Below are 14105 nucleotides of genomic sequence, written 5' to 3' on the forward strand. Positions count from 1 at the left end.
AAATATGCCTATTCCTAAAGAAATCCAAGAGCATTATGGTGGACCCTCCTTCCAAGTTAACATGGTACTATTAATAAATACTCTTTGAGTCTGGTCATTCGACCAGTTCTCAATATATTTAATTATATTATCCTCTAGCCCATATCTCTATCTTTTCCATAAGAATATCATGAGACACTTTATTAAACATTTTGCTATAAGCTATAGCATTTCTAACCCCCAGACCAGCCTTTTTTAGTACGTCAGCTTCCCTTTGGTAGCCTGATAGACTCCTCAGAATGATATTTTTAAATATGCAAAACAAAATAAATAGAATTACAGTAGAATATTGAGTTTAGTAAGATAAAAAATTTAATTTTTCCATTCCAGTACACAGATACCCTAAAATATATCCATTAACCCCTAAATCCATTAAAGTCTTGTTAAGACCCTCTGCTCTGAATGATGTGGAATCCTTTTAGGAAAGCCTCTTGTAGCATTATACTTCCACAATTTAGAGAGTGTTTCACCATAGAAAGTAGCATGGGCAATGGTGATAGGAATGGTCCAGCTATCACAAACCTAGAGAGAATTGGAGGGGAGGGTCGACTTCATATGGTTGCCCTAAAAAAAATTCCCACATCTAAAGAAACCCAATTGTACCAAATGAGGAAAATAACTATGTTTTAAATTATAATCCTATTGTTTATTTTGGTATTAAAGATCTATAGTCTCAACCTGAACTATATCTTTTTTCTTGCTCCTTAAGACTATGTAATTCATGCTAGTATGGACCCTTGTATGGACATTACATTCTCCCTCAAGTCTATTCATTTTAGCAACTTACATCCAGATATTGAGCTCTGACTCATTCTATTAAGTTTTGGGCCTTGAAATTATTGGGAACTCTCTGACCCTAACTTTTCCTTATCTTCAAAGATAAAAAGGCATAAAAACTTCAATCTGAACCACAGAAGGCATTTCATTTAAGGCCATAACTGATGCTTTCACCTATCCCTGGTCAAGGTTACATCTTAGAGAATGGAAGATTTACTTAGTATATTATCCTAAATATAAGAAACAATAAAACATATACTGCAGTTCTATTTTGTTATGAGAGAGAGAGAGAGAGAGATTGAAAAGTAGAAGCAAAGGAAATGATCAGAGATAAAGACAGAAAAGCAACATTGATATTTTTCATATTCCTAAGAGCAAAAGTCACTCTAAATGCTATTTTTAAATGAGGAGGAGGAGGGGGAAGAAGAGCCTTTAAAGATTAGATTAACAAGACTTCAACTTGTTATAAAAATATTTTAATTCCTATAGAGAAAAGAAATCATCTTGTATTGAATGATATTTCCATGGTATAACTTTTTAGCACATTGCCACGGAAGTCATTCATGTTGTATTTTTCATAGCTATTGGCATAAGTAGGGAATTTCTCTATGGATGAAGAAATACAGTTAAAGGCTAGATCACAAACTGGTGGTTCTACACTCTTACTGACACTTCATCAAATTCTGTGTTTCACATAAAAGAGGAAAAGAAAAATTAACTTACCTTCTTTGGCAGTCAGTCTTGAGGACTGGTCTGTATGAGAGGGAGTATTATATGCAAGCAGAGAGCTACCTGTAAGGATAGAGAAACAAAGTAATAAATGATAGAATATCCAGAACCAAAAAAGAATAGAAATATTACTCTCTGAGACAAAATTAACTATTACATAATCATCAATTTGGAGTGTATTCATGCTACCCTTTATGAGTTATAGTTACAGCAGGCTTTTGGCTCCCATATTTATTCAGAGTGGGGTTAAAGTCACTATGCTATGAGAAAGTATTCACAAAATTGATCATAATCCTGAAATCCTTGGAAGAAAAATCAAATTCACAAAATATAAGTCCCTTTTAATAATGTTATCAATCCAGAGTCATCATGGCTAAGTGCTGGGAAGGGGGTAAAGGGTTAAATTCATATATAATGACTTTCTAATCACCTTGTAGATTTCTGGAAGAGAGAATATCAAACTAAAATAACTTAACTTTCCTATCCCACTGATGTATTGATGTCCATCCTTTTTTGTGGTGTAATCATTGTTATGTTTGCTTAAAATTTTGTAGCTTCTTCTCTCTTTTTCCAACAAGATCTCAGATTCTTGGAGTCTTAAAGAATGCCATAGATTTATTTTGTTCATTAAACTGAATCCCAAATAATTTTGTTTTGATCAGTTCTGGAGAATTTGGGGATATCCTTGGAGAATGCTGAAGTATTATAAGAACAGAGCTGAGAATCACTGCTCTATAAAGAACCTAATATATTTTTAAGATGAGCAAGATATTTCTGAGCAATCTTTTATTGGCTTATGAGGGCTGGAAGATACCCATTTAGGAAACAGGATTTTAGTACATGGAATGGGATCTCAGCTAAACTTTTCTGTCTCAGGTTGTGAACAGGTAAAAAACCAGTGATTCTATAATCTGCTGGCTACAGGCTAATGGTTGTACTCTTTAGAGAAAAGGATCAAGAATTGGAACAGTTGTATGATATGAGAGAAGGGGATTTAAAGAGATTTAACTGATTGTTCAGTACGAAGTTCTTCCTCAAATGAATGCAACTTAATAATAGCTAGCATTTATATAATACTGTAAAATTTGCAGAGCACTTTAAAATATTATCTGATTCTTCCTTCCCCAAACCCCCAACAACTAGAAAATAGATGCTATTATTATCCCCATTTTACAGCTAAAGAAATTGAGGCAGTCAAGGGTTAAAAGTGACTTTGCCTATGGCTGCATAGCTAGTAAGTATCTGAAGTGAGATTTGACTTTGAGGGTTTCTGAGCCCAAGATCAACACACTATTCATTGATCCAATGAGGATTGGAAAGGTGAAGGAAAAAAACTCTTAAAATTCAATGGTATTTTCTCAGTTTAAGGAAGGGGAGGACTGGCTATGAGGCACACTATTTGTTTCCTTTCTCAAGAAAATGAATACAAATTAAAGTACAGAAGTCTATCATAATATGACATTCTTATCTGGATACAAAGGCAAATTGATGTTCTCTAAATAACAATATAAAATTATAGGACAGAGAAGCACCCAAAGGACCTTGAAAGAGCATAGTAGTCGTGAGCGGGCTGTAGCCAATTATAATGTAGGAACTTTGCAGACAAGGCAATGTAAAAGCTGTCCTCAAAGAAAGCTACTAATGGAAAGATTACTACAAAAGTGGGGTGACTAATGTGATCTATGTAATATCAAGATAATGAAAAGAAGGCTTCCAGCACTTAGGGTAGTCCCTCTGGGGTGGAATTATAGGGTGATAGGAACAATAACCTTATAAGATGGGCAGGAAGGGACTACTAGCAAGGCTGAGAGAACAGAATGATTGTAATAATTAGAGTAAATAATATTAATGGCAGGCAATAAAAGCCCAGTGGGTTAGTTAACCATGCTAAACCTCCCTCTTCCCTGCTCCAGCATCATTGTTATCAAAGAGCACTACTGTAATAAGAAAGAACCTTACTATATGGAAAATGACAAAGAAATGGATAAAAAGAATCATCAAGAATAGAATCGAGAATTCCTGCCTTCTTTTGGCCTACAATCTTTTCTCCCCGCTTCTGTTTCTCTAGAACTTATAAAACTTCACTGGTGAAGTACATAAAGAAGAACAATGTCTCTGAGGGAAAAAAAAGCCTTCATCATTAGTATACGTTTAGCAGAGAGCACAAAGCTTAGATAAACCATATTTATTAAATTTTCCCCTTAGTGAAAATTCTTCTTCTGGCATATGTGAATTCCACAGGAAACTCTCAGAGAACACAGAGAGAAAGAGTTTTTTGACCTCCCTAAAGCTTGCATGAAATACATATTTCATGGTTACCTAGGAAAAGGATTTTGCCCTAAAGACTATTTTTGGTTCAAGTTTCACTCTTAGAAAGATTGCCTTTCCTGTAAAGGCTAGCGGGGGAGTTGAGTGTTTTACCTTTCTTCCTGAAGAACTAGTGTTGCCTCCTCCTAATCCTTGTCTAACAAGTTCTTGGGGGCCAGGAAGGCACAATACTTTCTTTTCTTAGATGAACTTGCTAAGAAGTGGTAGGATTCCCACTGGAGCCCACCCTGATGATATTTGCCAAATCTTTGCCTATGCATGCATTCCATGTGTGTTATTTGAGGATCATTATGTTGGAAAATTTCGCATGGAATTTGGCTCAGCATTGATGTATTGCTGAATCCCTAGGCTACCAAAGACCCCACCAATAAAAACAATTTCAGTCACAGAAACCAAGAGCTCATTTAGACCAATCCTTACTTGAATCACAAGTCCACTACAGCAGCTCTGAGAAACAGTCATTTAGTCTTTCTTTGAACACTTCCAGGGATGGAAAACTCACTGCCCCTGAGGAAGTCAACTCTAGTTTTCTACAGTTAAAGCTGTTTAGAAGTTCTTCCTTATAGTAATTCAAAAAGTGAGTCCCTATAAATCCCACTTTTTCTCTCTGGGATCAGGCAAAACATGTCTGATTACATTTCCATATGCATTCCTTTGCTTCTTCAATGATGTTATTGATATGAATACTCCTTTCTTTGACGTAGATTGTAGCCCCTTTATCTCCCTTCTCATCCTATATAATTTTTGCCTGCTTGAGGTACCAGCTGATGCAGTGGAAAGACCAAGTCAGGAAAACCTGAGTTCAAATTCTATCTCAAATATTTATTAGCTGTGAGATCCTGTGTAAATCAATTAACTTCTGTTTGCCTCAGTCTCCCTCAACTATTTTGGGGATAGTAACAGTACCTATCTCCTAGGGTTATTATAAATGAGATAATGTTTATTTATAAAGTATATAACTTAGTGCCTAGCACATAATAGGTGCCTTATAAATGTTTATCCCTTTCTTTCCCCTTCCTTTGACGTCTTCTGTAACAGAAGATAATTACTGAATCTACCTTGTTTTCTCTTATTTGGGCTAAACATCCAACCAATTCTTGAATCTTGCTCCAATTTTTTAATGTTCTATTTAAAATGTAGCTCCCAAAACTGATAAAAAAAAAAGATTAACATTTCCCATCATTTTGAACACTCTACTTGTATTTAAATCACCCAAGTTTGCATCAACTCACAGAACTTGGCAAGAGAGAAACAAAGAAAGCCCCCCATATTATAATTTTACATTGTAATTATCTGTGGATATATTGTATCACTCTATAGATTATGATCTCATTAAGTGTACAGATTTTACTTAATCCCAGTTCTTGGTAGCCCTATTCTGATGCTTCATCACTGTGAGAAGATGACCCTGAATCCCAAAAGGCTATGCCAGTAGGAAATAAACTTTTTTAGTGGCTCCTAACAAGTTGGACAGGCTTTGAGTATAACATGCTTCCCTCAGTTTCAAGTAGCATGTTTTATATTCTGTAGACAGTTAATGACATATTCACCATAGTTTAAGATAACACTAAGATAGATTTTTCCAGGTCTTCCATGTGACCAGAAGGAAGATAAACCAGTTTCCCAGAACTACAGGCAGAGCCAACTTAATATCAATCATTGATTCCATGGAAACAGAATTTTAGATTGTCATATTATGGGGGCAGTGAGTTCCTTAGGAACAGAGCAGCAAAGTAAAATGAAAATGTCCTTGTTGGGGAGTCCACTAAATGAGTCAGGGAGTCTTGGAAGATTGAGAAGCGGAAAGAAGGCTGAGTGTTCTAATAAACACTTTGTCTCTTCTCTTTCCTTCTTCCCTCAAATGTAAGAATAGGGTTTGAGATTTCTTTCATGGCCTGGTTCTTTTACAATGTCTCAGAGAAATTTTTGTAAAACAACATTGATTGAACTAGCACTACTTGGGGTATGCCTGGGTGAGTCATAAGGACAGTCTCCAGGGGCAATCACTATTTAAGTATGTCCACAGGTTTCACTGAGGTCAAATTTCATAGCTGGTTGGAATAGACCCTGCCATAGCATGAATCTCTGACATCTTTATTGAGTCTGGTTAAAAGTGGAGGCTGTGTTTGGAGACTGAAAGAAGGGAGAGACTGCTATGGCTAATCTTTGAAGTGATGATTGAATAAACCTTTATTAAACACCTCCTATCTGTCAGGCATCTGGAGGCAGTCTTGTCCAGGGACTAGAACCCTAACCTTAGAGTCAGAAAAGCCTCAGTTCCATCCTGTCTCTGACACATGTTGCTTATGTGACCCTGGGCAAATAATTTTATCTTCTCAGCTTCCTTCCAAACAACCTCTAGCAATACAAATCTACATTAGTAGAGATAACTTCTCTTATTAGCAATTCCTAATTAATAATTACCTGTTAGTAATTCCTGATAGCAATGAAATGATACATCCCATCAAAGGAATAAAAAAGAAGAAATTCACAAGGCACTGTGTTAAGCAAAATGAAACAGGCTCTCCTCCAGGTACTTAACATTCTATTCTACCTGAAATGTTTCTTAAACCTCCACTGATTGAGCAGCAAAGAAATATTTGGCTCTCCAAATTTTATTTCCTGGCATTTCAACACAGTTCTATACCCATTATTCAATAATCGATTAACACCTCCAATCTATTTATCAAATTTGACTCCCATTCCTTTACTTTTAGATGACTGCTACTGGGCTTAGGAGGCTGAAATTCTCCACATGGATTTCAGGAGTAAATTTTATATACTTCAACCAGTTTGACTAATCCACTGAATATGAGGAAAATCTGAGTCCCTCCTCCCCCCACTCCTCATTTTGAACTCTTTTAATAGTCCAAACTTTGGTGTGTAATGTTGCTGGAAAGGATAAAGCATCACCAACTTAATTGCCCAGAGCCATCACCTTTGCCCGGCAGTTGAGGTTGCAGGTGGGAACGCCACAGAAAGGGAAACATGTTTTCGATTAAAGTTTAAATTAAAAATGGAAATAGGGGGAAATATCTTTTCTATTGCCTTCTTGCTACACAAGGTATTTGTTTCTCTTGTGTTGTCACCATTTGGAAATATAGTAATGTTTGTCAAAAGTCAGACTCAGACACTCACATACCCCTAAATTCTTCTGGTCAATGAGAGTAAATGGGCTCTTTTCTCTCCTTCTTTCCTCCCTACCAGATGCTTTTCTTCTCCCAAACATCACAAAACTCCCCCCAGCGGTCTTGAGGGTGAACTTCTGGTAAGGGACAGTTAAGTTTCTTTTGAAGTCTATCCCAACTTTGGTATGCAAACATCTAAATCTCATTTCCCCGAAGCCTGCCTCCTATAAATATGGCCTTTGTCAAATGGAGTGAGTATGAGAAAGTACATCAACCAATTATCTCCAGACTTTGAAAAGCAGCGGAGAAGAAAGATAGGGCTAACTGTGCTGTCAAGTTTGGTTAATCTGTCTCACTCTAAGAGCCCATATGAAAAGCTTTTGAAAAGAGGTTATCTTTCCTTGTGAATAAAAAACAAAATATACTGTGGGAAAAGTGGCTTGTCCTTGGGAACTGGACAGAAGTATAAGGACATTTTAAAGGTGGTGGGAACAAAAGAAGAGACCTTTCAAACCTTATTTCCCTAACCTAAATTGAATTTTCTGTCATAATAGTCCCTAAATCATTAGCATGAAGTAGTGTACAAATAGATACCATAAAGGGAATTCAGAGACCTGAATTCGGAGAACAGTATTGTTCTGTTATTCCTCCTTTGTGTGACAATGAACAAATTAATTTTTTCTAAGGATTCAGTTTCTTCAGCTGTACAATGGGAATACAAATAAGATTTCCATATATAATCCACAAGGAGGCATCATATACATACCTAACAACTGTTACCTGTTAGTTGTCTGGGAGGCACTGTTTGCCTTTAAATACTGATGTGGATTGAGTCTGATTGGCAATTGTTCTGGGAAGTCTGAGTGTCTCCAGGAGAATTTAAAGTGGTCATAAATGATGAAGGGTCTGTTTCATTCTGAGAGGTCATGGTGACTGTGTATGTACTATACATATGGATGGAGGGATGAAAGGAGGGATGGATGGATTGGTATCTGTCAATTCATTTTGGAATAAGTTGAATATCAGGAAAAATTGGGGCAGACTTGGTAAATCCCAATGAGGCTGACAACAGGCAGTGATTCTAGCAGCTCCAGTCAAAAATTATTTACATCTCTACTGTAGTGTGGTAGAGTAGAAAAGTACTAGATTAAAAGTCAAAGGAGCTGAATTAATACCTGTGTGATCATTGGCAAATCATTTCACTTTTCTTGGCCTCAGCTTTCCAATCCCTAAAATGAACTAATTGATCTATTAAAAGTCTCTCTATTTCTTAATTAATGTTTATGTGATTCCCTACCTGGGAAGTCTGAGCAATATTGGATGTATGGATAGGATCTTCCTCAAGCCATAGAAAAGTTCTTTTTTGGAACAACCTGATCTCAGTGAAGAAAGAAAAGTCTTACTCTAAAAGATTTCTGTTTTATACCAAACACCAGAAGACAGAAACTTCAGAGCAACATCTTAACTGGAAGGCCTTGAGCAATACCAGAGTTCTCTACTCAAATTTTGTTTCTTCACTCATCCTCACTATTGGTTCTCCTTGGGCCTCTAGCGAAACCTCTCCATTGGTATAGGAGAAGATTGCAGATATTTTTCTTATATTTCATGGAAATAGGAGACTTTCCTCCTTCTCTTTTACCCATCCCCCAAATGACAAGGCATAAGAAATACCTCCTCTCAAAAAAACCCTCTTTTCCCCAAGAACTGACCTCCCTCCATTAGTACAAACATCCGATGGAAATAAGTCTGGAAAAACAATAAAGTATTTAAAGGTGTTCCAGCATTGGGGAATTCCCAACAACTGGGACATTAGAGAAGAGCACAGCTGCCTGGAAAGAATTTTCTTCTATTCTTCTGTCTTTCCTCCAAGAGGGTTGACATTTAGGTGTCTAAATTTGCTACCCAGCAAAACCCAACACTGAAGGAGTTAAGAGGTTAGAAAATGGAGAGAGAAACTGATATGCCTAGTGCTAGGGACCAGAACAAGCTGATCAGAAAAATAAAATTTAAAAATAAGTGAATCTGGTCTGTTTTCTTTAAGGTGATTCAATGTAGGACTGGTCTCTCAAAGGGCTCTGTACATTTAGGTCCTTGTCCTCTCCTCTTAGGGACTTTTTAACAAGTGCTGACTCCTTCCTTAATAATTATGGTTTGAACCCAAAAGTCTGTAGTTGGGATCCCTTGTTTTTTTTTTTTTATTGGATTGTCATCAAGAAGACACCAGTTCAAGGAGCCAAATGGGAACAAATGGACTTTACAAATGCAGCCTGTATTTGTTTAGTAAGTAAGGCATTTTCACCTTAAAATGTTATTTTTCATCACGGGACTCAAGTATTATATATTGAGTCACATGGAATAACTTTTAATAGTGGTACATGTTTATTTCCATCTAGAACTGAAGTTGAGCTGAAAAATGTATTTGGTGTTACACAAGACATCATTGGGAAATCAGATGAAAGACATAACTGGTGAGAATGACTATAGCTCTTTATCAAATTAGGTTATCTTGAGTGAAATAGTATCTAGAATCAGGAAAGTAAGAATTCTAGAGCTATCTTCCTCTCTTCTGGTCAGATCACCTATAAAGGACTATGTTTAATACTCAGACCAAATTTTAAGAAGGATGTTATCCAATTGGAACTTGTTGAGAAGAAGGTGCCTAGAATGGAAAAACGTACAACTTCAGGATTGCTTGAAGGAAGTGGAGAAGGTTTCAGGGGAACAGAATAGCTATCTTTAAGTATTTGAGGTACTGTTACATGGAAGACCAATTAAACTTGTTTTGCTTGTCCCATAAGACAGAAGTAAGAACAATGGGAGAGTTCCAGAATCAGATTTAGGCTCAACCAGAAACATTCAACTGGTAGTCTACTAACATTTATCAGGTGCTTACTGTGGCAGATACTATGCTATGCACATTTCCTAATAACGCAATCTACCTAAAAGTGGAATGGGCTACCTTGGGCTTTCTTTCATTGGAGGCCTTTAAGCAGAGCCTTACCAATCATTGTTAGGAGTGCTGAAGAGAATTGAGGTTAGATAGGATAATCTCTCATCTAAAGTTTTCTTTCCATAGCTGACATTCTGTGATCATAATTATCTTTAGTGTTGTGTCTCTCAATACCTATATCCTAGGCTCTAATTGGACTAAATTACCTTAGTAATAATGTAGGTAAGTAGGTAGTGTAGCGGATAGAATGCTAGACCTGGAGTCAGGAAGACATTCAAATCTGATCTTACATACTTACAAGCAAATCACTTAACCTCTACTTCATATGGGATAAAAATAGCACCTAGCGTTGTAAGGATCAAAGGGGAAAAATTATAAGGTACTTTGCAAACATTAAAGTGTTATCTAAATACTAGTTATTATTGTTACTGAGTCACATAGTCAATACAAGCTTGTGAGGTGACTGCTCATAAGGAAATAGGATTGTCTTTCTTTATCATGACAGGGGATCTTAGTGTAAGGAAGACTGAACTCTAAGTCATAATGCATGCATTTAAATACCAACACGAGTTTGCCCTCAAACTCACTAGGCTTGTTTCCTCATGTATAAAATGATCTCTAAGAGCTTATGAAAACTTTTGTAGGCTGTGTGCCTGTTTTATTTTTTCAATTCTATCAGAGACCATAGTTGTTTATTCTCTAAGTATTTATGAGTAAGGAAATATAGACATTAAAATATACTAAGTACTCTAAACAAAGGAAGAATGAAGTCATAGGTAAATAGAAGACAGCAGAATATTTCTCTATTATGTTTAGGTGGAGTTTTAGGAGGGATGGAGGGGGAGAGAGAGAGAGAGAGAGAGAGAGACAGACAGACAGACAGACAGACAAAGAAAGAGACAGAGAAAGACAGAGCGAGACAGAGACATAGAGAGACAGAGAAGAAAAAGAGAGATAGAGACAGAGATAGACTGACAGACCAAGAGAGACAGATCGACAGAGAGACAGAGTAACAGAAAGAAATAGAGACAGAAAGAGAGAGACAGAGAGACTGAGAGAGATATGCAGACAGAGCACACAGAGACAGACAGACAGACAGAGACAGAAATACAGACTGACAGAGAGACAGAGAGACAGAGAGAAACCGAGATATTCAGAGAAAAACAGAGAGACAGAAAGACAGAGTCCTTTATATTAGCAGCCAAACTCTAACTTGAGCTAAGTAAATGGTACCAATATATCTATTTATTTATATTTAATATATATTATTACATCATGCACACTTGTCTCTTTGTGATTCAAGATGTGCAAATAACTTAGTCTGCAATCTCAAATTACTGCTAGAGATTCCATGGTCATTTTTTGTTTTGTTATTAGAGAATACAAATATAATTATTCTTATTTCTTGCTGGTATATTATTACAATGTAAATCAGAAAAATGGCAAGTCATATATCTATGAAATATCAAAGAACATATAAAGGTTCAATGTACAAATGCAAAGGACCAAATAAAAGTAGTTATTTTGTTGTTATTATTGTTTTTCACCTAGTTTTGGTTTATTATAGTGAGTGCTGGTTGGGCTTATTAGCTGAATAAGGTAAAATACTTTCTTGGAGGAACTTTCTGAGTTTAGAACAGTTTTTATCTTGTAGTAGGGAATTAAAAATTATAGCTTCTAAGGAATCTTACAAATAGGAAAGTTCATGAGTACTTTTTCCAGATGCTACTGGAAAGCTGAAAGCTACCCCCTGAGCATTTTTTTCCCTCAAAGCTCTCCATTTTTCTGTTCTCTTTCAATACTTTTAATTACATCAGAGTGCCAACTTCATATGCCTTTAACATTTGTTGATTTTTTTAAAAGAAGAGTATGCTCAGATTATTCTATATCCAGGAGTAACAAGAGTAGTAGTCAGTGAAAAGTTGGGGATAGGTTAGAAAAGGAGAGTTAATATGCTGTTGTCAGGGTACCCAGGAGCTATTCAAAACTGAGAACCTTAGATCCATGCATCTGGAGAGTTTCCTGTGTGGCTTTTTAAAAATAACTACTCAAGAAAACACCGGTCAGGCTGTCCATCTAGAAGAATAAAAATAACAGAGTCCCATAGTCTACACCCTTCTAGAGGTCTCATCCTCCTCCCATCCCATTCCTTTCCCTGTTTGCTTAGTTCATGCCCTTCTGTGAAGAAGTCACTTGACACTATTTCCCTTACACATGGGACTATGTCTAGCCCTCAGCAGTGCCTTAAAGAGCCAGTGTAGCCCTGGCAATTTTACAGAAAAAAAAAGGATCCTTCCAACACAAACTGATACCAAGAGGATGAATTTCCTTTCCTTAAATCCACCTTGGGAATTAGGCCATTCACAAAACATCTACTCCAAAAACCAAGCTATAAGCTAAGGCTTAACACTCAGAACCTAATGTTGCTTTCTTGGGATAGCTTCATGTCTGACCTGAGAGCCAGCACACACACCAACATCCCCAAGAGAGGGAGAAGCACTTACTTTCCCTGAGGTAAGTAAGGTGTGACCACAGCACGTCTGTGTTGTACAGGGATGTGGTTCGGAGAAAGTCCTCCTTGTTCATTTTACACAGTTCTTTGCCATCCATATTCTGGAACAAGGTTGTGTCAATGTCCATTAAGCCATACTCCTTTATTGCCCACTCCAGCCACTGGCGTACATGTTCCTGGGTCCACAGAGTCGGATCTAAATGAAGAAGAAAACAGAGTAAGCAAATGGTGTCTGTTTAGCCAAAAAAGCCATCCCTCCATCCATTCATCTTATTCTATTTTTATGAAGCCTTTCTCCATGGGGGAAAGTTTTTGTTCCCAGATGGGCTTTCCAACAGCACCCATCTGGGGACCACATCTGCAGCTGCCTGAACCACTTAGTATTTCATGGAGCTTTTTAGACACTTCCTTCTAAAACCTGACAGGAGACTCTTTCAATTTTTAGAAGAGATGTTGGTAATCTGAGCCTAGAAAGTGATAGCATGAAAATGAAAATAAACACTAGTTCATAGATATCATCCTTCTCCCCCTCCGTCTGTCCCTAGTGCCAAAAAAAGAACAATTTCTAGCTCAGAAATACTATTGACGGTCACATATCTTAAAGATCTTGAATGAATGAAGAAAATTAGATATTTAGTCTGCAATTATACCTTCACATCCAAAGGCTACGACCTTTGAGATAAGCCCAGTTTAGTTTAATTTCCATCAGATGATCCCAAACATGCAGTTGAAATTCATGTGTTAATTAAAGTCCCATAAGCATTGGATTGCTTTGTTGGACATAGAAAAATCTCTGATATGAGAGTGGATTTTCCTTAGGTCTGGCACATAATAGGCACATAATAATTATTTATTGATTGAATAACATGACCACATACAAACCAAAGATAGGATTTTTGCCACACTGAGATCTTCACAATCTATTCCTAGCAAAACAAGGTTTGAGGGGTTGGGAAGGACTTCTTTGATTGCGAACCAGTGATAAACATCCCACAGTCCATCCCTGGTGCCCTAAACTGAGGCTAAGAATTCTTGCTTCCTATAGTAACACTATTACTTCTCCAGAGGCAAAAAAAAAAAAAAAAAGGCAACATAATGTGCTCTCTCTCTTCTTTTTGCTTTTCTGTTCCTTGGCATCATCCCACCTTCTAGCACCAGCTCTCCTCAAAAGCACATAACCATCTTCCGGCCTCCTGTGGGGTACAACTCCTCCTCAGCTCCCCACAAGGACTGCCCCATTCAGCAAATATCTCAAATTTCCTTTTCCGCCCCCACCAATTTACCTGACCTCTGCAGTTACCCAGTTCTTTTGCCAAAAAATATAACTTCTCCAAAAGCCATACTGCACACATATTTTCTTTCCTCTCCTCCTCCCTCTCCTTCACCTTTGCCCCTCTCTCCTTTCCCTTCCTCTTTACTTTCTTCTCTCCCTTTCTCCCCTCTTGCTTCTCCCTTTTCTTTTTTCTTTTTCTTCTTCCCCTACTTGTCTCTCTCCCTCCTTCCACCCTTCCCTCCCCTCCTCTCATTCCCTCTATTGCTTACCTGGGTATTTTTTTCTATTTAATTTCTAGAAATAACCAAGAAAACTGACCCCAGGGAAAGTGGAAACAACCTGACAACTGTTTCAAACTTTGAAGAAAAT

At 37.2% G+C, this 14105-nt stretch overlaps 1 protein-coding gene across 6 annotated transcripts in view; it reads right to left on the minus strand.

The window, feature by feature from the left end:
* FLI1 (Fli-1 proto-oncogene, ETS transcription factor) overlaps positions 1-14105 on the minus strand; it is a 163365-nt gene that overhangs the window by 39007 nt on the left and 110253 nt on the right. For all 6 annotated transcript variants that reach the window (XM_051986694.1, XM_051986698.1, XM_051986696.1 and 3 more), the window contains 2 exons: positions 12456-12659; positions 1540-1608 (listed from right to left, as the gene is read on the minus strand). In XM_051986694.1, the coding sequence (XP_051842654.1) occupies positions 1540-1608; positions 12456-12659 (273 nt within the window). The remainder of the gene's footprint in view (positions 1-1539; positions 1609-12455; positions 12660-14105) is intronic.

Source organism: Antechinus flavipes, chromosome 3, assembly GCF_016432865.1.
Source record: "Antechinus flavipes isolate AdamAnt ecotype Samford, QLD, Australia chromosome 3, AdamAnt_v2, whole genome shotgun sequence".
Classification (NCBI taxonomy): domain Eukaryota; kingdom Metazoa; phylum Chordata; class Mammalia; order Dasyuromorphia; family Dasyuridae; genus Antechinus; species Antechinus flavipes.